The sequence below is a fragment of the Grampus griseus genome, assembly GCF_964374135.1.
Source record: "Grampus griseus genome assembly, chromosome: 19".
Lineage (NCBI taxonomy): Eukaryota > Metazoa > Chordata > Mammalia > Artiodactyla > Delphinidae > Grampus > Grampus griseus.
In genome coordinates this window covers 13400722-13427293 of record NC_139013.1, presented here as the reverse complement: position 1 = coordinate 13427293, position 26572 = coordinate 13400722, and the positions used below count along the sequence as shown (strand labels likewise).

General features: G+C 50.6%; 1 protein-coding gene across 2 annotated transcripts in view; it reads left to right on the top strand.

Annotated features, from left to right (window-relative positions):
- Positions 1-26572, top strand: part of RYR1 (ryanodine receptor 1) — a 118158-nt gene that overhangs the window by 64114 nt on the left and 27472 nt on the right. Inside the window, exons 67-88 of one of the 2 annotated variants that reach the window (XM_082676281.1) lie at positions 397-637; positions 2471-2558; positions 2669-2761; positions 4531-4701; positions 6243-6302; positions 6570-6707; positions 7265-7377; positions 7570-7666; positions 8118-8224; positions 10038-10089; positions 10221-10289; positions 11716-11815; positions 12124-12203; positions 12297-12373; positions 13331-13404; positions 14047-14064; positions 15126-15206; positions 18639-18727; positions 18822-18950; positions 19039-19143; positions 21396-21477; positions 23497-23684. In XM_082676281.1, coding sequence (XP_082532407.1) covers positions 397-637; positions 2471-2558; positions 2669-2761; positions 4531-4701; positions 6243-6302; positions 6570-6707; positions 7265-7377; positions 7570-7666; positions 8118-8224; positions 10038-10089; positions 10221-10289; positions 11716-11815; positions 12124-12203; positions 12297-12373; positions 13331-13404; positions 14047-14064; positions 15126-15206; positions 18639-18727; positions 18822-18950; positions 19039-19143; positions 21396-21477; positions 23497-23684 — 2252 coding nt within the window. The remainder of the gene's footprint in view (positions 1-396; positions 638-2470; positions 2559-2668; positions 2762-4530; positions 4702-6242; positions 6303-6569; positions 6708-7264; positions 7378-7569; positions 7667-8117; positions 8225-10037; positions 10090-10220; positions 10290-11715; positions 11816-12123; positions 12204-12296; positions 12374-13330; positions 13405-14046; positions 14065-15125; positions 15207-18638; positions 18728-18821; positions 18951-19038; positions 19144-21395; positions 21478-23496; positions 23685-26572) is intronic. The other variant, XM_082676282.1, reaches the window with a different exon arrangement.

Here is a 26572-nt window from a genome sequence, read left to right as displayed (position 1 = left end):
AGGTGTGTTGGGGTATAGACCAGGTCAGAGGTTAAAGACTGGGGTGAGATGTCATAGGCTAGGGTAAGATATCAGGTTAGGATTCAGTTGTTGGAGTCAGAAGTCAAGGACTTGTGTCGGGCTGAGGGGTCACAGTTTCAGGTCAAGGGTTAGGGTTGGGATCCAGGATCAGGGGCTATGTCAGAGGTCACAGCCCGAGGTCAGGAGTGGGTTCAGAGGTAGAGGCTGGGGTCAGAAGCCAGGGTCAGGCTGGGGTTGATGACAGCTGCTGGGTCAGAGGTACAGGTCGGAAGTCGTGGGATGGGAACAGAGGTCAGGGGTGGGATCAGAGGTCTTAGGTCAGGTGCTGGAGTCAGTGGCCGGCCAGCAGCACCTGCGCCCCCTCTGGTTCTGCAGTGTTTGCCCAGCCCATCGTGAGCCGGGCCCGCCCTGAGCTCCTGCACTCACACTTCATCCCCACCATCGGGCGGCTGCGCAAGCGGGCAGGGAAGGTGGTGTCCGAGGAGGAGCAGCTGCGCCTAGAGGCCAAGGCGGAAGCCGAGGAGGGCGAGCTCCTGGTGCGGGATGAGTTCTCTGTACTCTGCCGGGACCTGTACGCCCTCTACCCGCTGCTCATCCGCTACGTGGACAACAACAGGTCAGCATGTCCCCAGCCGTCCCCCCACACACCCCAGCCTGACCCCTGGCTTCCTTGGACCCCATCTGACCTCTCGCCTCTGACTTGCTATAAACTTGTTGCAATTCTCACTCAGTCCTACCCAACCTTCTGACCCCCAGCCCTTGTTGCTTATGGACCAACAAAAGCCAGCCTGTGTTTTCTCCCCTTCTGCTCCTTTAAACCTCCTGAATCTGAGGCCCTGTGGGGGCTGCACTATCGGCCATAAGGAGCCGTACTTCTCTCCCCCAGCACTGTGTCTTCAGGCTTGGGTAGACAGGATGCCTGATTTGTGCAGTGAAGTCCAATGGTCAGGCCCTCCTCCATCACTGAGAGAAGAAAGGAAGATAGTCCAGATCCAGCCAGACTAATTTCCCCCAGAAACATAGGTCTTTATAAAAGGGCAAGTGCAGGTATCAACCAATTGCTAACATCTCCCTAAAATCAGAAGCAACGTTTAAAGAATTATTGAGTCTTAGGTGCAGCCAAATCCAGGGATAGTGAACAAGATTCAACTCCAAGTTCCCTCTGGGTTGAAAAAGATTTTAAGGTTGCATCAGGGCTTTGTGAGAAAGGGTGCTTGGATTGATTAGCTATGTCTGTCATGGGAGCTGAAGCAGGAAGCAGTGGTATGCATGCTGTATACATCCTTGTACACCCATCTTTGTGCTCATGAGTGGGTATCGCTGTAGGGTAGATTCCTAGGAGTAGGAGTGTTGGGTCAAAAAGTTTGGGCAAGTAAAGTGAGGTATACTCACACAGTGGAATATTACATGGCAATGTTGCAACACCCAGCAACATGGATGAATCTCTCAAACATCAGGTTGAATGAAAGAAACCAGAAAATTTTAAATAGAGTACATATTGTATCATCTATTGGTGTAACATTCAAGAACAGACCAAACTAATTCATCGGCTAGGGGACTTCCCCGGTGTTCCAGTGCTTAAGACTTCGCCTTCCAATGCAGGGGGTGCAGGTTCGATCCCCGGTCAGGGAGCTAATCCCACATGACTCGCAGCCAAAAAAACCAAAACATAAAACAGAAGTGATATTGTAACAAATTCAATAAAGACTTTAAAAATGGTCCACATCAAAAAAATCTTTAGGGGCTTCCCTGGTCACCAGTGGCTAAGAATCCGCCTGCCAATGCGGTGGACATGGGTTCGAGCCCTGGTCTGGGAAGATCCCACATGCCGCGGAGCAACTAAGCGCATGTGCCACAACTATGGAGCCTGCGCTCTAGAGCCCGCGAGCCACAGCTACTGAGCCCGCGCGCCTAGAGCCCGTGCTCTGCAACAAGAGAAACCACGGCAATGAGAAGCCCGCGCACCGCAACTAGAGAAAGCACGCGTGCAGCAGCGAAGACCCAATGCAGCCAAAAATAAATAAATAAAATTATTTTTAAATCTTAAAAAAAAAATTTTTTTTAATCTTAGAAACAAAATTTTCTTTAAATGTTAAAAAAGAAATTCATGGTCTAGAAGTCTGGATAAGGGCATCTTTCAGACCGGGGACTGGAAATGTTCTATTTCTTGATTTGGGTGGCAGTTACACAAGTGTGTTCACTTGGTGATAATTCATCAAGTTGAAACTTTGTACGTAATACTTCAATAAGAAGGTTAGAGAAAGAAGAAACAATTTTTAAGGAAAGGTCATTGATAATTTTTAAATCATCGGAATGGCCAGATTACCCTAGAAAGCTCTATCCCTCCCATTGGAGTCTCCGATCCCCTCCCCTGAGGTCTGTCCATGTGGCCCCTTCTGTGGGGGTCCCTGCCCTCATCCCTCACCAGCCCCTTCCCCTGCCTGCGCAGGGCACACTGGCTGACCGAGCCCAATCCCAATGCGGAGGAGCTGTTCAGGATGGTGGGCGAGATCTTCATCTACTGGTCCAAGTCCCACGTGAGTCCCCACCCACCCTGCCCCTCCTCTCTATAAGCCGAGAAGCTGCTGCCCAAAGATGCCCTCCCCCACCCTGTCTGATCCCCAACACTGCCTCCCCGCACCCCCAGAACTTTAAGCGCGAAGAGCAGAACTTTGTGGTCCAGAATGAGATCAACAACATGTCATTTCTGACTGCAGACAGCAAGAGCAAAATGGCCAAGGTGGGTGCTTTGCTCTGGGAAGAGAACTTCGCAGGGAGGGAGGGAACAGCTTCCTGGGCTTCCTACCTGAGCCCTCCTCACCCCGCCGGCCTGCCCTGTCCTAGTCACATTCCCTGCAGCCCTCATAGCAGCCCCATTTCCCTCCTCCTTCCTCCCCACCTCCCCCTTCTCTCATCCCCACCTCCTCCCTCCCGTCCTTTTCCTTCCCCCCATTTCCCTCCTCTTTCCCATCTCCTCCCTCCTCCCTACATGCTTTCTCCTCCCCGTCACCCTCCTCCCCATCTTCCTCCCCATGTCCCTCCGCCATCCCAATTTCCTCCTCTCCTTTCACCCACTTCTTTCCTTCTATCCCATTATCCCACACCTCCCCCTTTCCTCTCCTCTTATCCTTCCCAGAACTGCCCCCTAAAGGACAGGGTCTAGAGAACAAACCCACCACCCTGAGTGAGGTCTGGAAATGCCCAGCTGGGGGATTTGCATCAGGGTGGGGCAGAGGAGCTGCGCTTAGGGCTGACTTGGAGGGGGCCTGGGGTTCTCGGAGGGACTGGGGTAACACTTCTTGTCTCTGTCTGCAACCTGATGAAGCAGGTGGGAGATGTACAGGTCAGCCCCACGTCTGGGACCTTCCGCATGGCTCTTGGCTAATACCCTCTACTGCGCTCCCAACCCCAGCCTCTGCTCTGCCTCCAGAAAGCCCCTGCCCCTGTTCCCCAGCCCCCATCCTCTTTCTCTTCCTCCACCCCACCTCCCACCAACCATTCCCTTCCCGGCCCTCAACTTTTGGCTGTTGAATTTTTTTTAACTTTTGTTTAAAAAAAAAAACCAACTCCCCTCTCAGCTTTCCCCAAAGCTTCAAAGCATTTTGGGCTGAGGTCCCAGGGAATGGGAATGGGGGTGGGAAAGGCACGTGCACGGTTGGGTTTAAGGCCTGGGCTCTGGAATCAGATGGACCTGGGTTAGAATCCTGACTCTTGGCAGTTAGCTGTGTGACCTTGGACAAGTGTATTAACCTTGTGAGCCTTGGAGGGCATCCAGTCAGTGGCCCCCCAGCCCCAGGGCTCTGTGAGGACCCAGCGAGACGCTGCATGTGCTGGCACATGGGTCACGCTCCACGTCACAAGCTGGCATGGATGTGGCTCCGGCCGAAGCTTGTCACCGGGGCTTCTCATTGGCATGACTGGGGTGGCCCAGGCCATGGGTCTGCACCCAAGGCTCCAGAACATGGCTGTGGGACTCTGTGCTCTGTGCTTCTGCTTCCAGATCTTTCTGGATCTTTCTTGCATCTTCTGTCTCCTTGTTTGTCTCAGTCTCTCAGTGTCTCTCTCTCTCACTTTTTCTTCCAACTTCTCTCGTCTCTTGGGACTCTTTACGGTTCTACATCTTCACTTCACTCTTGGGAACTCTGTCTTGGGCTCTGAAGGGGGGGTTGTAAGTGTTATGTAGGGGCAGGAGGGGTGTCCTACTGAAAGTTCTGGGGGGATTCTGAGAGAAGACTGCCAGAAGTTGAGAAAGCCTGGAATGGAGGGAAATCTGGAAGGATTTGGGATAGAAGTTGGAATTTGGGATAGAGGCTTGGATCTGGGAGGGTCTAGGGTCAGGGCTGGGGGTCTGAAGTGAAAGATTAGCAAGGTCTGGGGTGGAAACTGGCATGGGTGGGGGCTGCCTAGTATTCAGGCGGGGGCTGGAGTGTGGACAATGGTAGCTGGTTGGGGCTGGAGCAGGGGCCAGGCTGAGCCTCAGGCTGGCGCTGAGCCCCTGTGTCCCCACAGTCAGGTGGCTCAGACCAGGAACGCACCAAGAAGAAGCGCCGGGGGGACCGGTACTCCGTGCAGACGTCGCTGATTGTGGCCACGCTCAAGAAGATGCTGCCCATCGGCCTGAACATGTGTGCACCCACGGACCAGGAGCTCATTACACTGGCCAAGACCCGCTATGCCCTGGTGCCTGCTCAGCCCCTTTCTGAGAACCTACCAGGATCCCACTCAGCACCCCCACTGAGCCCCTGGGACCCTACTGAACCCCCAGGATCCCACTAAGGCCCTCCCTTAGGACCCTACTGCATCCTTCTCCAGGAGCCTGAGGATCCACTGGGCCTCCTAGGATGCCCTGAGCCTCCCCACAGGATACTTGGGATGCTGTCAGAACTCTGGGACCAAAGGACCCTAACTGGGACCCCACTGGAAACTGGAAAGGCCACTGAGAGCACCACACCCCTGCCATGCCAGACCTGCTAGGAACCTGGGGACCCCAGCTGAGACCCCATGAGCCCCCCGAAACTCCTCCAAGCCCTCTACCAGGACCTCCCCAAGTCCCTCGGGACCCACTGATCCCCTCGTGACCCCATTGCCCCCCTCCGAACCTCTGGGTTCCCACTGACCTCTCCAGCTCACCACATCTTTCCTCAGGACCCACTGAGCCCCTCGTGACCCCACTGGCCACCCCCCCCCCCCGAACCTCTGGGATCCCACTGACCTCTCCAGCTCACCACATCTTTCCTCAGGACCCTGCTGACCCCTCCCCCGGGACTCTGTTGACACCCACCTGAGCCCCCAAAGACTCTCGGGCCCAGTGAGCACCCTGTGACCCTAAGTAGCCCCCAGGATCCTAATGGCTTCTTCCCCAGGACACACTGAAACCTTTGAGGTCTCAATTGACCCTGCCCCTGAATCCTTCTAAGCCCTCTGGGGTTCCAAAGAGGCCTCCCGGGACCCCTTTTATCCATTGTATGGGATAACAACCCCCCTCCCTGATCCTTTGTGGCCTCAGGGACCCAAGAAGCCCTCCCAGGACTCTGCCCCAAGACCCCTAGAACCCCAGGACCCTGCTAAGCACCCTGACAATCTAACCCGAGGGCCCTGAAGACCACTGACTCTCCCCTGATATCACAAGCACCCCCTTTCTCCTCCTAGGACCTGTTGAGTACTGCTGAGATCCCTACGAGCCCTCCTGGGCCCCTCTGCCCACTTACTTCGTCATGAGGGCCCCCTCTCCTGGGACCCTAAGGAAACCACACCCTACTGATCCCTCCCTTAGCCTCCGTGTAAACCCCACCAGTGACTTGGGTGATCTGCCTGACCCCCTATGACCTCTGCTGACCTTATCGTCTCCTTCTAATCCCCCTCGCCCACCTCTAATCTTCAGAAACTCCCTGCCCATCTCCCACTTACTCCCAGCCCCACTCTGACCCTCTTCTGACCTTTTTTGACCTTTGGGGATAGCCTCATGTCACCCCCTACCTCCTCTCACACCCCCAACGAGGCCCCTCTAATCCTGTCTCTTCAAGGTTCCTCTGTGGCCTCTGATGCCCTCTAGGACTCCTCTCTGACCACTCCTGACCTGTGGATCCTTTCAGTTTCTCTCAGATCTTCCCCACACAAGCCTCTCACCAGTTGCTGGGGTGATGGGGCTGGAAGGGAAAGGGTTGTAGGTCAAGGAGGACGCTTGGCCCTCCAGAGTGACCCAGCCTGTCATGTCTCCCCAGAAAGACACAGATGAGGAGGTCCGGGAATTTCTGCAAAACAACCTTCACCTTCAGGGAAAGGTACGCCTCCTCCTCCTCGTGCAACCGAAACGGGCATGTCAGGTTAACAGCAAGAGTAACAGCCGACGTTTGAGCACTTACTATGTATCAGGCATCGAAAGAGGAACCTTGTATTCAGCACCCCAGTGAATCATCACAGCATTGAATGGGGGGTGGAGCGGCCGGAGAAGCCCACTCTGAGCAGAGGGGCGCTTCGAGAAGCCCGGCTGAGAGAGGAGGGAGCGGGCAGGGGAGGGGTCTCATACGGACCGTCCTTCCTCCTCTCAGGTCGAAGGCTCCCCTTCTCTACGCTGGCAGATGGCCTTGTACCGGGGCCTCCCGGGCCGCGAGGAGGACGCTGACGACCCGGAGAAAATCGTGCGCAGAGTCCAGGAAGTGTCTGCAGTGCTCTATCATCTGGAGCAGGTGTCTTACTACCGAGTTGCCGAAGCTTGCGTCTCTGGGCGGGGCCTGGGGCGGTCCTTGAGCCTGTGGGCGGGGCCTGCGGGTGAACCTTGGGACTCTGAGCGCGGCAAGGGGCGGGCCTTTAATCTGTTGGGTGTGGTGACAGTTGAGTTTAAAGCGAGACTTAGGATGGAAACTTTGATCTGGGGGGTAGGACCTGGCGCTAAATCTTGGGCCTGGGAACGGCGACAGGGGCAGAACTTTGGGTCTGCGAGTCAGGCCCGGTGAAGACGCCTTGACTCTCCGGGCAGTGCCTTGGGCGGGTCTTGAGATGGGGGCGGGGTCTGGGTAGTGGCCCCGGGTCTGCGGGCGGGGCGTAGGAGGGAAATTCCAGTCTGATAGCAGAGTAGTACAGGTCAGAACCTTGACTCTGTGGGTGGAGCCAGGGTGTTTCTTCGGCCCTGTGAGTCGGGCCTGAATTTGGACGTGGGCACTGATGGGCAGTTTCACTCGGGGCTGGAAGTGAGAATCAGACCAGGGGCAGAGTCTGGAGACGTGACAGATAATCCCGCCTCCAGATCGAGCACCCTTATAAGTCCAAGAAGGCCGTGTGGCACAAGCTCTTGTCCAAGCAGCGCCGGAGGGCGGTCGTCGCCTGTTTCCGCATGACCCCCCTGTACAACCTGCCCACGTAAGACATCCCCCCTCACCCATGGAGGAGGGAACCTCTAGGGGCCTTGGAGAAAGAGTGGCTAAAGAGGCAAGAGGATGGAGTGTCAACCCCAGTGGGGTTTTGGGGAGTGGTTAGGGGAGGAGATATGTGGGAGGACAGAGAGGCGTGGACGGGGAGGTCTCGGCGACACCGCACATCTTTCCCCCAAAGGCAACGGGCCTGTAACATGTTTGTGGAGAGCTACAAGGCGGCGTGGATCCTGACTGAAGACCACAGTTTCGAGGGCCGCATGATAGATGACCTTTCAGTGAGCTGGGGCCTGCCTGGGAGTGTCGGGGCACAGTGGGATAGGACTGGGGCCCAGCCGTCCATTGTACACCTCCAGGAGTGGGTCGCCCTTCGCACTGGGGGGTATGGGGACCAGGGCCGGGTGAAGGATGTGGGGGGAGAGAAAAAAAAAAAACAGCCCAGGGCTTCCCTGGTGGCACAGTGGTTGGGAGTCCGCCTGCCAATGCAAGGGACACGGGTTCATGCCCCGGTCCGGGAGTATCCCACATGCCGCGGAGCGGCTGGGCCCGTGAGCCATAGCCGCTGAGCCTGCGCGTCCGGAGCCTGTGCTCCGCAACAGGAGAGGCCACAGCAGTGAGAGGCCCGCGTACCGCAAAAAAACAAACAAACAAAAACAGCCCAGCAGGGCTAGGGGGGAGACAGGTGGGGACCCTAGAAGCCCCTCCCCCGAGCCCCACACCTCCCTCCAGAAAGCTGGTGAGCAGGAAGAGGAGGAGGAAGAGGTGGAGGAGAAGAAGCCAGACCCCCTGCACCAGCTCGTCCTGCACTTCAGCCGTACCGCCCTGACTGAGAAGAGGTGAGGGCCCTTCCTAGGTCCCAGAGAGAAAGCCACGACCTCTGCCCACTCCCGCAACCTCCCTGTCACTCAAGAGAGACCCTCTGTGTGGGAGCCCCATAGCGGATCTTCTAATATCATTTTACTAGGACAGGCAGAGCTCCCACGTACCACTGTGCAGACTGAGCACTTCACAAGGGCATCTCCTCTGAAGTGTTCACGTCACAGGCAATATTGATTTAGGCTTTTTCTAGAAGAAAATGTCTTGCTCAAACAAAATCAATGTACTACAGTATATTATAGGGAGAAAATCAGAATATTATGACAAATTTCCAACAGATGGCAGTGAGGAAGGGGGGCCTTTGTCTATTTCACACAAAAGCTTCGTGTGGGCTAGTGGCAGTCATGGGAATAAATAGCAGTGTTTATTAAATGTTTTTTTATGTGTCAAGCATCATGCTAAACACTTGACGTATAGATCCTCTCCCTTAATCGTCACACTATGAGATAGATATTATTATCAACTTTTTTTTTTTTGTGGATGAGGAAATAGAGGCACAGAGATTTGTTTTTCTTATGTAATATCAAGTCAGGAGGTGGAGAGTCCAGGGCTGGGCAGTGGCACAATGACACTGACAGGGACCCAGACTCGTTCAGGATTTCTGCCCTGCCATTCTGAGCTGTTGCCTGGTGGTTACAAGATGGATGCTGACATCCAGGCATCATGACCACATGTCAGGCAGAAAGAAGGGGAAAGGCTTTCCCTTAAGCAAGACCAAAACCTTTTTGTCCTAGGAAGGTTCTCCCTGGTGGGCTTCTGCACATGTTTCATTGGCCAGAATTCTGACATCAGGCCACCATCAGTTGCAAGGGAGACTGGGAAACTGAGTATTCTGTTTTCTGTCCTCTGGGACGGCAATGACCCTGGAGTTAGACTGTCCAGGTTTGAATCCCAGTACAAGGTTTGAATCCCAGTACAAGCTCCATGGTTTGAATCCCAGTACAAGCTCTATGACCCTGGCGAAGAAGGATCTTTGTGCCTCAGTTTCCCTCATCTGTAAAATGGGGCTAGTAATCCAATTGACCCTTGAACAATGCAGGGGTTAGGGATACTGACCCTCCATGTGGTCAAAAGTCCAGGTATAACTCTATAGTTGGCCCTCCATATCTGCGGTTCTGCAGCCATGGATTCAACCGGCCATGGATTGCATAGTACTGTAGCAGTGTTTCTTCTTAAAATGCACATGTAAGTGGACCTGTGCAGTTCAAAACTACATTGTTCAAGGGTTAACTATATATTTACCTCATTGAATTACTGTGAGGATCAATTTGTTATTATATACCAAGCGCTTAGAACAGAAACCACCCTAGAGTAAACTCAGTGGGTGTTGGCCATTACCTCTGCTGTTATTAGTATCATTATTACAGAGGAGACCTAAGGAGGTGGTTGGTCATAGTTGTCAGGTGAGCCAACCAGTTGTCAGGTGGCAAGATGGCCCCAGAAGCTCCAGGCTTCCATCACACCATCACAGCAACCCCAGTGGAAAGGGAGCAGCTCTATCAGTAGCTTCAGCAAAACTCCCAGAATGAATTCCAGTGGACCAGAGTGGATCACATGACCATCTCTTACCTACTATTGTAGCCAAGCAGATAGAAAGTACTGATTGGCTCAGCCTTGATCACACGCCCAGTCTGGCAATGGAGAGTCCTACCCCATCTAAACCACACAGCCTGAGCATGGGGAGGGGTGGCTCTCCAAAGGAAAACTGGAAGCTGTTATAAGATGGGGTTCCTCTCTCCTGGGTCCTGACTGTCTCCCCACTTTCTTCCTCAGCAAACTGGAAGAAGATTACTTGTATATAGCGTATGCCGATATCATGGCAAAGGTGAGGCCCTGCCCCCATTTAGGGCGGGTTCCCTTCCCCTCAGCTGCAATGCCTGTCCACTGAAAGGGCTGGAACTGGCCTGGGGTATCTCTTCTGTTCACCATCATCTCTAACTGATGCCCTGTCCCCAGAGCTGCCACCTGGAGGAGGGAGGGGAGAACGGCGAAGCTGAAGAAGAGGAGATTGAGCTTTCCTTTGAGGTAGGTGGGATCAAGCAGTCCCTGAAGAAAGGGATGGGGGATCCTGACTTCATTATCCCCCATTCAGTCAGCAATGCTCTGGGCCCGGCCCTAGGCGGCACGGGCAGAGGGGTCAGGGCGGGGGGAAGCCAGGGAAGCTCAGGGGGGTCATGCGGGCCCAGGCAAGACGCCTGATCCAGCCCGGGGGGAAGGGTTTCAGGGAGGGTTTCTCAGAGGAAGGGATGTCTGAGCAGAAGGATAAAAGGAATGTGCCAGTTGAAGAAAAAGGGAAAGGTGTTCCAGGTAGGGGCACAGCATACGAGAAGGTCAGGCAGGGAGAGAGAGCTCGTAAATGCAGTTAACCCGTCCTTTCACTCATTAAGGTGATCGGCAAGCATTTCCCCAAGTTTCTCAACATATTTTGTGTCAGGGTCCCCTTTGGCATCGGATGAACCCTTTCTCAGAATCCTGTACTTATATGTGTAAAACGAGGGCTTCCCTGGTGGCGCAGTGGTTGAGAGTCCGCCTGCCGATGCAGGGGACACGGGTTCGTGCCCCGGTCTGGGAAGATCCCACATGCCGCGGAACGGCTGGGCCCGTGAGCCATGGCTGCTGAGCCTGCGCGTCCGGAGCCTGTGCTCCGCAACGGGAGAGGCCACAACAGTGAGAGGCCCGCGTAATGCAAAAAAACAAAAAACAAAACAAAAAAAAATGTGTAAAACGAATCCAGAGCAGAGGAAACAAGCATATTGAAATAGTTATCAAAATATTGCTTTAAAAATTTGTGACACAGTAATAGTCGTACTTCTCTATTAATCTACCAAATAACAAGAACTAACAGTGGATCCAGGAGCTACTGTAATTGATAAGTAGTGATGAACGTAAGTGATATTTCGAGGGAATTCCCTGGTGGTCCAGTGGTTAGGACTCGGTGCTTTCAATGCCGGGGGCCCGGGTTCAACCCCGCAAGCTGCGCAGTGCGGCCAAAACTAAAAAGATGATGTTTCGAGATGTCTTTAAAAATGATATGATACGGAAACGTCTGTGATGTGTACGGATGACATAACCACGGATTCTGCTAATGTTGTTGTGATTTATGGCCTCATCCATAACGGAAGGAAATGCTACATTTCAGAGGGAGGATGGGAAATATAAAAGTATAACTTTTTTCCCCATCCATGTTCACAGACCCCCTGGGATTCTATCCATTAACCCCTTGGAGGTGCATGGGGCCAGGTTACGATTGCTCCATGCCCAGCCCTGTGTAGGTGCAGGAGGCAAATCGCAGACTTAAGTCCCAGGGGATAGAAGGAGCTTACAGTTGAAGGGATGAGCCAGGGGATGTGGCTGGAGCAGGAAGGCAGCGGTGAGGGCAAGGCTGTGAGGGGGAAAGGCTGGGCTGGTGAGCCTGGACTCACCCAGCTCCGTGGGCCGGGCTCTGCTGCAGGAGAAAGAGATGGAGAAGCAGAGGCTCCTGTACCAGCAGGCGCGGCTGCACAACCGGGGCACCGCGGAGATGGTGCTTCAGATGATCAGTGCCTGCAAAGGTGCCCTGCGCGTGCATTCAGCTCCTCCTGAGTGAACCCCCCCTGTCCCCAGCCCACTCATCCCCTGTGCGCCCAGCGGGCACACTCTCCCACCCCTCATGCATGTGGATTGCACTCACGCACTTGCCTTGCAATTTCTCACCAATTCCTTCAGTCCTGATCACCCCTGCATACACGCCCTTGCACTCTCCTCTGCCCCATTCTCTGACATCCCCCGGGATGGCTGTTTTCTGGTGAGTGAAGAACACTGCTCCCAAACTGAGTGGACCATCCGTTGCCTGCCCCGCCCCCCAACCCATCCCCTGCAGGAGAGACGGGCGCCATGGTGTCCTCCACCCTGAAGCTGGGCATCTCCATCCTGAATGGAGGCAATGCCGATGTGCAGCAGGTAATGGGCGAAGGCACTTGGGAGGGGAGCCGGGAGGGGTGGGAGGTTCCTGTGCGACCCCCAGTTCCCCCTCCACTCCCACCCCCTCTGCAGAAAATGCTGGATTACCTGAAGGACAAGAAGGAAGTTGGCTTCTTCCAGAGTATCCAGGCGCTGATGCAAACCTGCAGGTGGGCTCTAGTGCACATCTTTAGTGAAGCTGCTTGGTGTAGCCGAGCCCCCAGTCCTCGTACCACCTCCGGTTCCAGGTCTGTTCTCTTGGTTCCAGGAACAGAGACACACTCAGACCAGCTCAAATAATAGGGAGTTTATTATAAGGATTCACATGGAACGATAAGGGAGGCAAAATGCCACAGACTTTAAGAACGAGTTGTATTAAGGATCCAGACAGCTGGAACCGGAAGGTTGTTGAGTCTTCAAGGGACACTCAGGCAGCAGGGACTTGGGGCTCTTTCCGATGACCCCTATTCGTGTGGCTGCACTGCCGTCTGCCTTTGTTCTCCTCTTGCGGTTGACTGACTTTCGCTGCCTTTCTGAAGCTTTTGCTAATTGATGGTTTCTGTTTCCTTCTGATTTCAACGTTTATACATTTCATCCTTGCCCCACCTGACCTCACAGCTGCCACTGCATAGCTTCTATCAGCTCTTGGTTTCTGCTTCCTCTTTTTTTTTTTTTTTTGTTTAAGATGTTGGGGGTAGGAGTTTATTAATTAATTAATTTATTTATGGCTGTGTTGGGTCTTCGTTTCTGTGCGAGGGCTTTCTCTAGTTGTGGCAAGCGGGGGCCACTCATCATCGCGGTGCGTGGGCCTCTCACTATCGCGGCCTCTCTTGTTGTGGAGCACGGGCTCCAGACGCGCAGGCTCAGCAGTTGTGGCTCACGGGCCTAGTTGTTCCGCAGCATGTGGGATCCTCCCAGACCAGGGCTCAAACCCGTGTCCCCTGCATTAGCAGGCAGATCCTCAACCACTGCGCCACCAGGGAAGCCCTCTGCTTCCTCTTGATTTCAGCTCACTCATGGTTTACGACGGCTCACCACCTTCCACCGTGGGGAAGCTACCAGGCTCTGGAAGAGAGGAGGGCAGAGGCCTCAGTACGTGTTCACCATCTTTCCTTTCTTTCCCTCAGTGTCCTGGATCTCAATGCCTTCGAGAGACAGAACAAGGCAGAGGGGCTGGGCATGGTGAACGAGGATGGAACCGGTGAGGCCTTCTTGGGCTTCCCTCTCCCTGGGGCATCCCCTTCTTTCAGGATCCACCCCCTCCCCCCCCAATTGCCCAGAGCTCCCTTCCACCAAGACACCTTCCCTCCCCAAGAGCGTGCCCAGGTTTCCCCCCTGCAGTGGTCCCCAGTCCTGCCTCCCTCCCATTCCTCCAGAGTCTCCCTCGCCATGGTCCCACCCCTGGGTGTCCTTCTGTGTTCTCTCACCCATCACCACATGGACCCCACCCTCCACTTGCCCCAAGTCTCCAGCCCTGGTTGCTGTTCTCTCATTAATGTCCCTAATCCGAGTTAATCGAGTCTCCTCTTTGCCGTGTTGTGACGTGCCTAACCTTTCTGCCCTGATCCTCGCCTCCTGCCTCTTCACCTGTACCTACCCGTCTCTCTCTCTCTCTCTCCCCTCTTCTTTCTTCCTCTCTGCTTTTACCCTCTTCTTGTTCTCTTCTTTGCTTCCTTGCTCCTTGTCGCTCTTCCTCTCTGTGGGTTGTTCCTCTCTCTGTGTCTGTGCCTTCATGCCTGACCATGTCACTGTGTGTGTGTTTCTGTCCGTCTCTCTGTCCCCTTCTGCCTCCTTTTCCCCTCTTTTCTTCTGCTTCTTCCTCTCATCCTGTCGGCTGCCCCAGTCATCAACCGCCAGAACGGTAATTCCCCTAGTCCGTTTCCCGCGCTATGCTACTGCCACCCCTTCCTTCTAACCCCGACCCATCCCCTCCACCTGGGGGCTGAGGATCTGGGTCATCCAGGGGAGGGAGGGTCCATGCCCGAGGAAAGTCTCGAGATCAGGGGTCCAGAGACCAAGATTCGGATCCCAGATTAGCCACTAACAACACATGGGACGCTTACCTTCCGTAAGCCTCAGTTTCCCCATGTGTAAAACAGAAGCTAGAGAAGATGGCAAAGATCCCTTTCCAGATGGATGTTCTCGGACTTCCAGACCCAGATTCGCAGTCCCGAGGTGGGGTGAACCCCTCTCCCACCTACCCTGCTCTCTGCGCCCGCGACCCCACGTTGATCGAGTCTGGGGCTCCCATCCACCAACCAGATTGGTTGCCCCCAAGCAGCCACTCTGATTGGTGTGCGTGCCTCCTCTACGCCTGCTCTGGTTGGCCCGAACCTTTGCTATCTAGCCTTCCCTGCCCCACAGCCCACAGTGATTGGCTTCTTTCAGAGGCCCGTTCTGATTGGCGCATGTTTACATGCCTCCTCCTCTGCTTCTCCTGGATTGGCTGCTTTCAAGGCTTCTGAGCCAATTGGCTGGCTTTGGATTCCCATCCCCCTGCTCAATCCCCTCCTGCTCAGAGCCTTTGCGTGAAAGTGACTCTGACCCCCCGTAATCCATTAACCGCCCCACACTGTCCTGGAGGGGGGCTGAGGGAGGTAACAGCAGCCCGAACCTCTGCTAGGTCGACAGACACTCCCAGCTGTCACACAGGTGGTGACATCAAAGGGACAGTGATATTGTAGACAGATACTTGAGGCCCCAGCTTCATGACTCAGGGCGCCTCAGTTTCCATCTGCTGATGTCCTAGACTCTGGTGTCATGGATGCCCGGGGCCCTCATGCTGTCTTTAAAGGCGTGGCTGCTCCTCCCTGCGCGCCCCATGCTTTCTGCATGCGTGTGCAGTGTGCATGGGCCACGTGCATGCGTGCTGTGTCCTGGCGCATCTGATCCCTCTGGCCCCTTCCCCCCTCTTCCACCCAGGAGAGAAGGTCATGGCAGATGATGAATTCACACAAGACCTGTTCCGATTCCTGCAACTGCTCTGCGAGGGGCACAATAACGGTGAGGAGGAGGGGTGGCTGACATAGAGAGAAGGCCAAGGTTTGGGGTCGGTCTGGAAGGGTTGCCTGAGTTGATCTCCAGTCTCCTCTTCCCCTTATCAGTGATGGCCTCAATGCCCCCATCCAGGCCTTGTCCTCAATCCCATTGTCATTCATTCTTTACTCCCAGCCAGTGTCTAGTGCTGCCTGCCCACCTTCCTAAATCTCTCTTGCATGTCTGGAGCCTAGCCGCTTTGCTTCACTTTCACCTCCTCTAGCCAGTCCAATTCCCCAAAAGCAATCTGCCAAAACCCAGTTTGGCCCCAAATCAATTTTCACAAAGGAGCCATTTGCCACATGCCACTTTTCCACAGGCATTTCGCAGCAGCCGCCAAAGTTCAGTAAATGTGGTCGATGGCCGTAGTCTGGGTCTGTAGAGGGAAAAACTGCCGGGCATTTTTAAACGAATCTATTAGAACCACCTATTCATTTTGCTTATAAAATACTTGGCCACGAGGAAGGCCTACAGACTCTTGGCTAACTTAAACAAGTTTGAGTTTTCACAACTTTTGTTCTGGTTCTGGCAATATAACCAGATCAAGGATGACACAGCAAGTTAATTAAATACATCATTGGTGAGAAAACACAACCTCGTGTGGCACACAGCTTACAACGTTAAAGGAATAGTTGAAATTCTGAACAGTAAACATTGTACCCAACGCAGTTTCCTATGACAAACGTGTACAGTCTCAAGGTTGTGGTTATAACACTTAGTGGGTGATAAGAAACCACAGACTGCCCAGAAGTTAACCTTCACGATAAGAAAGGGAGTAATTATAAATCTAACCTCCATAGAACCCGCACCCCACTGGGCTCGTGTTCTTTAAGGTAAACGTCTTTAATCTTCACTTTTTTCTTTTCAACAGAGGATAAAGCATGATCCATTGTTTTGTATTATCATAAGCGCTTATGTCCACAGCTAGTTTTTCTTCAAGGTTTATTAAATACCTTTGTGCCATGTGACTGGGGTTTTCTTTCTTTAACAAAGGTGGCATCAGTCTTTGGGGCTTAGAATGAATTCTATTCCCTGGGTCTATGACTTTTTGGAAATGAGAATGTTCTTATGGTGGGATTTCTCTCTCCCACCAAATTTGCAATCTGGTCCTCTGCCCAAATTTGTGGATTCATTAACCAGCCCAGTCGAATAAATATTTGAAATATCTTTCAAATCTCAGATGCCTTGCAGGTCTTGAGTATTCAGTGCCATTCAGAGCAGACAAAAGCCGGGGAGCCGTATTAACCATTTAGGCATACAGTCTGATTTAAATGAACACAGAAAAAGGAATTAGAAAACAGGGTTGATAGGAAAGCCTGTCCATTTGCTTATAAAATCTTGAATATTTGAGTATACTTTTCGTCTGTAATGTGAAACCAGGCAAAATGGACATTCAGCCTGATATAGTGATCGTGAAGTGGCTATAGGGAAATCAGGTGGAAGTAAAACTTTGGGAGAAAAAAACTTTCAAGGGCTGTTGAAGCCATCCTGGGCAACGTGACATTGCTATAACATCAGAAGGATTTCACTGAAGCTTGTTTTCATTGCCTTGATAATTTGATGAATTGGTCATTTGGCAAATGGGCCTACAGAGGTTGTTCTCAAACTCAAGCGTACCTAAGAATCACCAGGAGGCCTTGTTAAACTAGGCTTCTGGACCCCATCCCAGATTTTCTGATTTAGTAATTCTGGGGCGGAGCCCAGGAATTTGCATTTCTAACAGGTTTCCTTCCGGAAGATGCTGACGCTGCTGGTCTGGGCCCATGTTTTGAGAGTCACTGCTCCAAAGTGCAGCTCTTAACCTCAGCACTCTCTTTAAGGCCCTTTAAGAACAGCTATTGTTTATTGAGCGCTTATGTACCAGGTTCTGTCCTCAGTTCATTATATATGCTAAAGCATTAAAACCTCACCAAAGCTCTTTAAAGTAGGGCCTATTGTGACCACCGTGTTACATATGGGGGAACCAAGGCACAGTCTGCCACACAGAGAGGTTCAATAACTTGCCTGAGGTCACACAGCGAGGAATTTGCGCAGCCAACTCCTACTCATCTTTCAGGTCATAGCTCAGAGGTCCCCTCCTCCAAGAAGCCCTCCCTGACCACCTTGTCTGGGTCAGGCATCTCCTCTGGGCTCCTCCAACCCCCTGAGCTTCCCCCATCACAACCTTTATCATCATCATCATTATTATTCCAGAACTTCTCAACCACACCCTGCAGTAGAGAGAATGGTATAATAAGCCCCCAAGAAGCCATCACTCAGCTCTAACAGTTATCAGCTTTCTGCCATAGAGCAATGTTTTTCAAATAGTGGGAACCAACTCACCAGAGGGTCGTGAATCAAGTTTATCGCAGAGGTTCTCATTCCTAATTGCGCATTGGTATGCCTGGGGAGCTTTACAAGACGCTAAAGCTCAGGTTTCACTCAGGCATTCTAATTTAATTGGTCTGGGATGGGGTCTGAGCACCGGGATATTTAAAATCCTCCAGGTAGTTCTAATGTGCAGCCAGGGTTGGGAGGCTGAGAACTACACATTCAGTGGGTTGAGTTCAGAATTCATTTGTAGTTGACTAGACTAGTACAGGGCAGAAAATAGCAGAACGTATGGCACAGAGTAAGGGTATGTGAAACTTCTGTTTCGGGTATATGTGGATGTAATTTCAGATTAGACACGCGTACTGGGTCTCAGTGTAAATATGTACTTACTGGATTTCCTACTGTAGGTTGCAGTTAGAAAAGACTGAAAACTTACTACATGATAATATAAACTTCACAAGGGCAGGGACTTTGTCTTCTCCTACTGCTGTATCTCCAGGGCACATAATAAATGCTCAGGAAATTTGTAGTATCAAAGTATGTGACCAGTCTTCATCTCCCGTTAGCATATAGTATATGCTCAATAAATATATATTAAATAAATGAACAAATAAATAAAAAATGCTTATCTCCTCTGATTCTTGGTAGGTGCTCAATAAATATTTTTTGGATAAATGAATGAATAAATAACCAATCTCCGATCTCCCCAGCACATAGTAGGCATTCAGTAAAAAACTTTTGTGAACAAACGAAGGCTGAATCTCCATTTCCCCCTGCTACATTGTAGGTGCTCAATAAATACTTTGGGGAAAAAAATGAGTAAATGACTGGCCCTCCACCACATCTGGCACATAGTAGGCCCTCAATAAATATTTATTAGACAAATGGATAAATGATCCTCCATCTTCCCCTAACACATAGTAGGTACTGATAAAGAGCTTTTAAGTAAATTAATGATTATATGCCTTCCGGCATACAATAGGCCCTCAATAAACATTTATTGCATAAAAGAATAAAGGACTCACTGTCCACCTCCCCTAGCACATGGTAGATGCTCAATAAATGAGTGACTTTTCACCTCTCTAGATTTCCAAAACTACCTACGGACACAGACAGGGAATACAACCACTATTAACATCATCATCTGTACTGTGGACTACCTCCTGCGGCTTCAGGTGAGGCTGTGAGGCCGTCCAGGTGTGACCCGGGTCGGGGTCTGTTGGGCCATGGTTGGCACCAGCAGCCCCTCACACTGTGTCTGCCCCCCAGGAATCCATCAGCGACTTCTACTGGTACTACTCGGGCAAGGATGTCATTGAGGAGCAGGGCAAGAGGAACTTTTCCAAGGCCATGTCTGTGGCTAAACAGGTGTTCAACAGCCTCACCGAATACATTCAGGTAGGGCTCGCCCGCTGCGGCGGGGCGGGGCAGTTCCGCATCCCGCGCCCTGCCTCGCGCTCACGTAGAACCTCTCTCTGCCCCACAGGGGCCCTGCACCGGGAACCAGCAGAGTCTAGCGCACAGCCGCCTCTGGGACGCCGTGGTGGGATTCCTGCACGTGTTTGCCCACATGATGATGAAGCTCGCTCAGGTTCGGGCCTCTCTGTTTTTCATCCAACTGCTTCCAGGCATCCCCCAACTGGCACGTTTCCAAGTTTTGCCCCGTCGGTCCGTGTCGCACCCCAGTGCTCCCGGCAGGTTGCAGACCGGTCCCTCTCCGTGGCCAAATCCATCTTTCTTCTGGATTGGCTCTCTCCATGACCCCGCCTCCTCCTCTGCCACCGCCAATCGGCCGGTTATCCATCTACAGTTCCCTTGGACTGACGTTTGGGGCCCGCCCGCTCTGGTCCAGAGCTCCTCTATGATTGGTTGGTGTTCTTTCCCCTCTGATGAGGTCACCCAGATTCGGACAGGACTAGGGATAGGATGAGGGTAGGCTTCTAGATCTGGGCCTGGGGCTGAAGGGGTGTTTTGCTTCTTTATTCTGCTTGCGGCAGATGACATCTATCCAGGGCATCCATGATGTAAGGTCCCTGTCGAGCCCCGTCTCCCATCTCTAGCATCTTCGTGCTCCCCTTTTCCCCACCACCCCCGCCCCTTTGCAGCCTTGTCAATGCCTCACAAACACCGTATCCATTTGTTCTGCTTCTGTCTGGTAAACATATTCAAGGCTGCCATATGCGCTGCAGCAGGGCCCAGCATCTGAAACGGCACCATCCACATCCTAGACGTCATACATATATCGGTGTATTTATTACAATAGTTTTCCAGCAGATGGCAATATTCTGTATATTATAATTTCCCAACAGGAAAGAGTCTTGAAGAAGGGAAGCCTTTTTCTGATTTATTCAAAGGCACCACAGGGGCTGGCAGAAACCCTGTCTGGTGTCATCTGACCTTCTGAAAGGAGTTGAACTTAAGAATGCAATTTCTTAGGGTCAGTGAGTTCAAGTGGGGGTGTTGATGTAATCTTAAAATTCTAGAGGATATTGGTATCTTAGTGTAGTGTTCCAAATCCTGCAGAATTAATTCCTCAGCCGTAGTCTAGGTTAAATTGCAAGGGCTAGAAATCCAATGCAAAGTGGTAGCTTACAAAAAAAGAATTTATCAGTTCACATCGCAGATCAGATCCGGGGCCTATAGTGCTGTTAGTAGAAATGTCCCTCTCCTCTCTAGCTTCATTCTCAAGCAGGTGCTCCCCATGGGCTGGGAAAATGATGCCCTGGGCTTTCATGAGCTCCACTAACAGCTCCAGAGGGAAGAGAACACCTCTTTAGATCCAGAAAAAGATCTGCCGTATTCTCTTATTCGACTACTAGGTCACATGCTCATTCCTGAACCAATCACCCTGGCCAGGGGAAAGAAAGCTCTGATTGGCCAGTCCTGGTTATATACCCACCCCTACAACCCGGAAGATGGGGTTAGTCCCATAGGCTCTGAGAGTGGGATTGTTGAGAGAATCAAGGGGCTACATCATGGACAGGCACACACCACAGGACTCACCCATCTTAGGATCTTGAGATCCTGGAATGTTGGAATCTTAGAGTCAGAATGCAGAGCTTTGGAACTGTGGAAACGTGTTAGGATTAGAATCAGCAACTCTAGAACTAGCATGGGGTAGAAGGAGCCTTACATCCCATTTATCTGGTACCCTTCCCCTTCCTCCATTTCATTAGGTAGAACCATATGAAATTACCACTTTGTTGGTGAGAAATGACTGAAGGCTAGCAATTTTATGTAGCTCAACCTAATACAAATAGGGACCAGGGGGCAGAACTTTGACCATGTTGGAGACTTCTGTGGACCCTACATGAGACACTGTGACAGGAGAGCCATTCTTCCCAAATGGCTTACCAGAAAGCACATAGCTGTGTCCCACAGCCTTCTTCCTGAACCCAGAGTCCCACTTTTTCGATCACACATTCATTCAACAAACGTGTCAAGCACCCACCGTAGGCCAGGTGCAGTGCTGAACTCTCATCTCTTCCCAGGTCTGTGTCACTGTCCCCAGTATTTGCCCCTGTCCGTCTCTGTCTCTCTTGGCTCCAAGCATCTGCTCTCAGGTCCCCATACACCTCCCAGTTCTCCTTGTCTGCCAGCCCTTGTCCTTACACGTCACCTGTTGGGCCCACTTCCCCCAAAGTGCCAATCTCACCCCACAGTCTTGTCTCTCTGCCTTTTCCCCTGCTTCCGAGGAACATGTCGGGACTCGGGTCCCCTCGGAGGTAAGAGGGGGAAAGAAAAGGGGTCTTAGGCCCTGCTGGGTGGGTGGAAGCAGCTGGAGGTGGGGGAGGCGTCTCTGCTGAGAAGAGCCCTCACGAAGCTGGGATGTGGGGTCTCTAGGACTCGAGCCAGATCGAGCTGTTGAAGGAGCTGCTGGATCTACAGAAGGACATGGTGGTGATGTTGCTGTCACTACTAGAAGGTAAACTCCTAGTGGGTGGGGGTAAGGGGAGGGTACCAATGTTCAGATGATCCTAAAAATGGCCCTCTGAGACCCAGGAGAGCCTAACCTTCAACCCCATCTGATATCATGTGAGGGTCATTGCATTTAAGTTGCTATAAGAAGCTCAGCAAACACTTATTGGGCACTTATTATGTGCCAGGTCCTGACTGTAGATATAGTAATTTATCGGATCGCCAGAGAAATCTTAATTAGGTGAGTGGCCTGGACACTTTTTAAAATTTATGCACTGAATATTTATTTGCTGAATATGTCATTTAGCTCTTGCTGCCTAACAAATATACCCAAAACGTAGTGATTTAAAACAACCATAATTTATTACTAATTAATAAAATTATTTAACTTGTAGACAAAGACTTTTTCCTATAGAGGTTCATAACAACATCCTCGTTCTTTTATATGGCTGCATAGTACTAATTGCGTGGGGATACAGTGATTCATTTAACCACACCCCATCAATGGACATTCAAGGTTCTTAATTAAAAAATATTTTGCTATTACAAACCATGTTGCAATGAATAATCCTCCTACAATGTTTTAAATTTTTGGTAACTAGTCATCAGCTTTTAAAAATCAGATGTAAAGGGACTTCCCTGGTGGCACAGTGGTTAAGAATCCACCTGCCAATGCAGGGGACACGGGTTTGAGCCCTGGTCTGGGAAGATCCCACATGCCGCGGACTCCGCAACAGAAGAAGCCACCGCAAGGAAGAGTAGCCCCCGCTCACCGCAACTAGAGAAAGCCCGCCCACAGCAACAAAGACCCAAAGCAGCCAAAAATAATCAATTAATTTTTAAAAAATCAGATTTAACAATCAAAAATCCCTTTAAACATTTTTCTTGAACAATTGAAAGATTCAGTGACCATGCATCCGCATTCTCACATGGGAAAAATCAGCTGAACTGGATTAAATAACTGTCATATCAATGTTCAATCTGATTTTGATGACTGCACTATGATTATATAAGAGAATGTCCTCGTCTTTAAGAATATATATGTGGAAACGTTTAGGGGTAAAAAGGCCTCACGTCTACAGCTTAGTCCTTAATGGTTCGGTGAAAAAAAAATAGAGAGGGAGAGATATTATAAAGCAAACATGGCAAAATGTAAACAGTTGATGAATCTGGAATACATGAGGGTTCCCTTGCACTATGCTTGTGAACTACCTGTAAATTTGAACTTATATGAAAATTGAAGGGTACAAATAGAAGCTGGCGCCAGTTTGGGGAGTTCCCTGGCAGTCCAGTGGGTAGGATTTGGGGTTTTCACTGCTGTGGCCCGGGTTCAGTCCCTGGTGGCAGAACTAAGATCCCGCAAGCTGTGTGGCACAGCCAAAAAAAAAAAAAGAATAAATATAAATATAAATAAAATTCTGTTGAAAAAAAAGGTGGAGCCAGTTTGCTTTAGAGGGGGTGTGGGGTCCCAGTTTACCACAGTCTCCACCTCTCCCTGTTGTCTTGTCTTTGGCCTACCTCACTCATCTGTGGACCTGCCTGGCCTCTGTGGGCTAGTGGAAGGCTTAGGTGGTGTGAGCTCTGAGGTCAGGCAGCTCTGGGTTCAAGTCCTCCCCACCCCCTTTACTGGCTGTGTAACCCTGAGTTTGAGATTTCTCTGAGTCTGTTTCCTCATCTATAAAGATGAATAGTGACACACGTTCCTTACAAAGATGAGGTCGTGTCAGTGCAGCACCTGGCATGGCATCTGGACCCGCCATTAGTTTATGCCATTGTTATCCTTGTTGATGACTCCCCCAGCTATCGGGGGAGGAGGACATAGACAGAATCAGCCAGGTTCACACCTGATGCCGAGGCAGATCAGAAAGTGACCCTTGCCCTCTGAGGGGAGGTACAGGAGCTGGCCAGGGAAGCTTCCACCAGCGCAGTGGATCCTGGTGGCTCCTGAGCTGGAGAGGGCGGCAAGCCCAATGGGGATCCAGAAGGGAGGCTCTGTTGAGCCACACTGACCTGGGGCTGCCTGCAGGGAACGTGGTGAACGGCATGATTGCCCGGCAGATGGTGGACATGCTTGTGGAATCCTCATCCAACGTGGAGATGATCCTCAAGTTCTTTGACATGTTCCTGAAACTCAAGGACATTGTGGGCTCTGAGGCCTTCCAGGACTACGTCACTGACCCCCGTGGCCTCATCTCCAAGAAGGACTTCCAGAAGGTGAGTACTGGAAGGCGGATGGGTGGGGTGCCAAGTACCAGTCATGCCCTTCTGGCTGCCTGCTGTAGGCAAGAGACTTCTCTGGATGCCTCAGTTTCCTTATCTGTAAAACGGGGATAAAATTATCATCCTTGGACTTGTTTTGAAGATGAAATGCATCAACACAAATGAGAACCTTATTTCTATTATCATTATTAACAGTCATAATATTATCATTATTATAAATAGAGATCAGTTATTCAGTTGATAACCATCTATTGGGTTTCTCCTCTGTGTTGGGCTCTGTGCTGATACCATGGACACAGCAATGATTGAGACAGACACAGCCCTGCCTTCATGGGGCTTATAGACTAAAGGGAGAGGCAGTCACTAACGACCACTGCAGGTCTAAATAATGAGGCTGTTAGGAGGGAAATGCAGGAACCAGCTCTGTCCAGGAGCCCACTCACCTGCCTCTGCCAACCCTTCGACCCCAGGTAAGCCACTCATCCGCTCTAAGCCTCAGGTTCCTCTGTGAAGTGGGGCTAAGATAATAACATTAACTGTTTCACAGGACTGCTTTGAGGTTAGGCAGTGGGTGAACAGAGCCTGGGCAGTGCCTGGAACACAGGAGAGTACAAGAGATATTACCTATTATTATTACTGACAGATCTTTTCCATCACCATTTTGTTAAATTTTTCCTTTGAAATAACTTCAGTCTTATGGAGGAGTTGCAGGAACAGTACATAAAATTTCTGAATACGTTTTCACCCGGATTGCCCAAATGTTAACATTTTATTTATTTATTTATTTATTTATTTATTTATTTGGCTGTGCTGGGTCTTAGTTGCAGCACAAGGGGGGTCTTCGTTGCGGTGTGCAGGATCTTTTAGTTGCAGCATATGGGATCTTTAATTGCGGCATGAGTGGTCTTAGTTGCGGCGTGTGGGATCTAGTTCCCTGACCAGGGCCCCCTGCATTGGGAGCTTGGAGTCTCAGCCACTGGACCACCAGGGAAGTCCCCCAAATATTAACTTTTTACCTCATTTGCTCTATCATAATTCCTCTTTACCTCTAAATACTTCAGTGTGTATCTCCTGAGAACAAGTTCATTCCCTTACATAACCACAAAACAATTATTCAAATCAGGAAATCAACATTGAGACAATCCTGCTATCTACAAACTTTATTCAGTTTTTGCTCTTGAAGAAATTTTTTTCCTTGTCAAGGATCCAGTCCAGGATCAGGGATTACATTTAGGCATCCTGTCTCTTTAGCTCCCTTCAATCTGGAACCCTTCCTTGATCTGTCTTTGCCTCTTATGATCTCGATATTTTTGAAAATAGAGGCCAGTTGTTTTATAGGATGGCCCTCAGTGTGGGTTTGTCTGAGTTTTCCTTGTGATTCGATTCAGGTTATACGCCTTTGGCAGGAATATCAGAGGAGGGCTATGTCTTTCTCAGTGCTTTCTATCAGGAGGCATGTGATGTTGGTTCTTCCCATTACAGTTGGTGTTAGCTTGGTCACATGGTGAAGGTGGTGTTTACCAGAGTCTCCACTGTACTGATACTATCGTTCCCCTTGGTATCTTGTGAAGATGTGCTTTGAGACTATGTAAATATCCTGCGCACCCTCTCAGGGTTAGCAACTATCAGTGATACTTGTCTCAACGATTACTACTATGGCAGTTGAGAAATGGTGGTTTTCTAACTTCCCTGTACCCTTTACCTTTACTAGGTACCTTTTTTCATTTTATTGCAATATGGTTGACTTACCATATTGCAATAAAATGTTGTGTTAATTTCTACAGTATAGCAAAGTGGTTTGGTTATACATATATATATATATATATTCTTTTTCATATTCTTTTCCATTATGGTTGATCACCACAGGATATTGAGTATAGTTCCCTGTGCTGTAGAGTAGGACCTTGTTGTTTATCCACCCTACATGTGATAGTTTGGATCTGCTAATCCCAAACTACCAATCCTTCCCTCCCCCACCTCCCCCTCTCCCTTGGCAACCACGAGTCTGTTCTCTATATCTGTGAGTCTGTTTCTGTTTCACAGATGTGTTCATTTGTGTCATATTTTAGATTCACACATAAGTGCTATCATGTGGTATTTGCCTTTCTCTTTCTGACTTAGTTTGCTTAGTATGATAATCTCTAGGTCCATCCACGTTGCTGCAAATGTCATTATTTTATTCTTTTTTGTGACTGAGTAATATTCCACTGTATATTTGGACCACATCTTCTTTATCCATTCATCTGTCAATGAACATTTAGGTTGTTTCCATGTCCTGGCTATTGCAAATAGTGCTGCTATGAATATAAGGGTGCATGTATCTTTCTGAAATATAGTTTTCTCTGGGTGTGTGCCCAGGAGTAGGATGGCTGGATCGTATGGCAACTCTATTTTTAGTTTTTTGAGGATCCTCCATACTGTTTTCCGTAGTGGCTGCACCAATTTACATTCCCACCAACGGTGTAAGAGGGTTCCCTTTCCTCCACACACTAGATACGATTTTACTGTAAGGAAGAGTTTTTCCCTTCTCCTCCATTTATTTATTTGTTTGTTTGTTTGTTCGTTCATTCACTCATTCATTTGTATGGGTATAGACTCATGACTTCTTATTTTATTCTAGGGATTGCAATCACTGTTGTCCGTCAGCATTTAAATAAACCCAGGGTCTCCTGAGTTGAATACAAAGTGCCCCATGCCTCCCAGTTGCCTTCTGAGAGCCTCCCTGCCTCTCTGTCTCCCCGCTTCTCAGCCACGCCTCCCAAGAGCTATCTACCCTCACTCACTCCTTTCTCACCTCCCACTCCTTCCCTGATTCGGGGCTTCTGTCCCTGTCACTCTCCTGAAACTACACCAGCTAAGATCATCAGTGACCTCTTCACCCT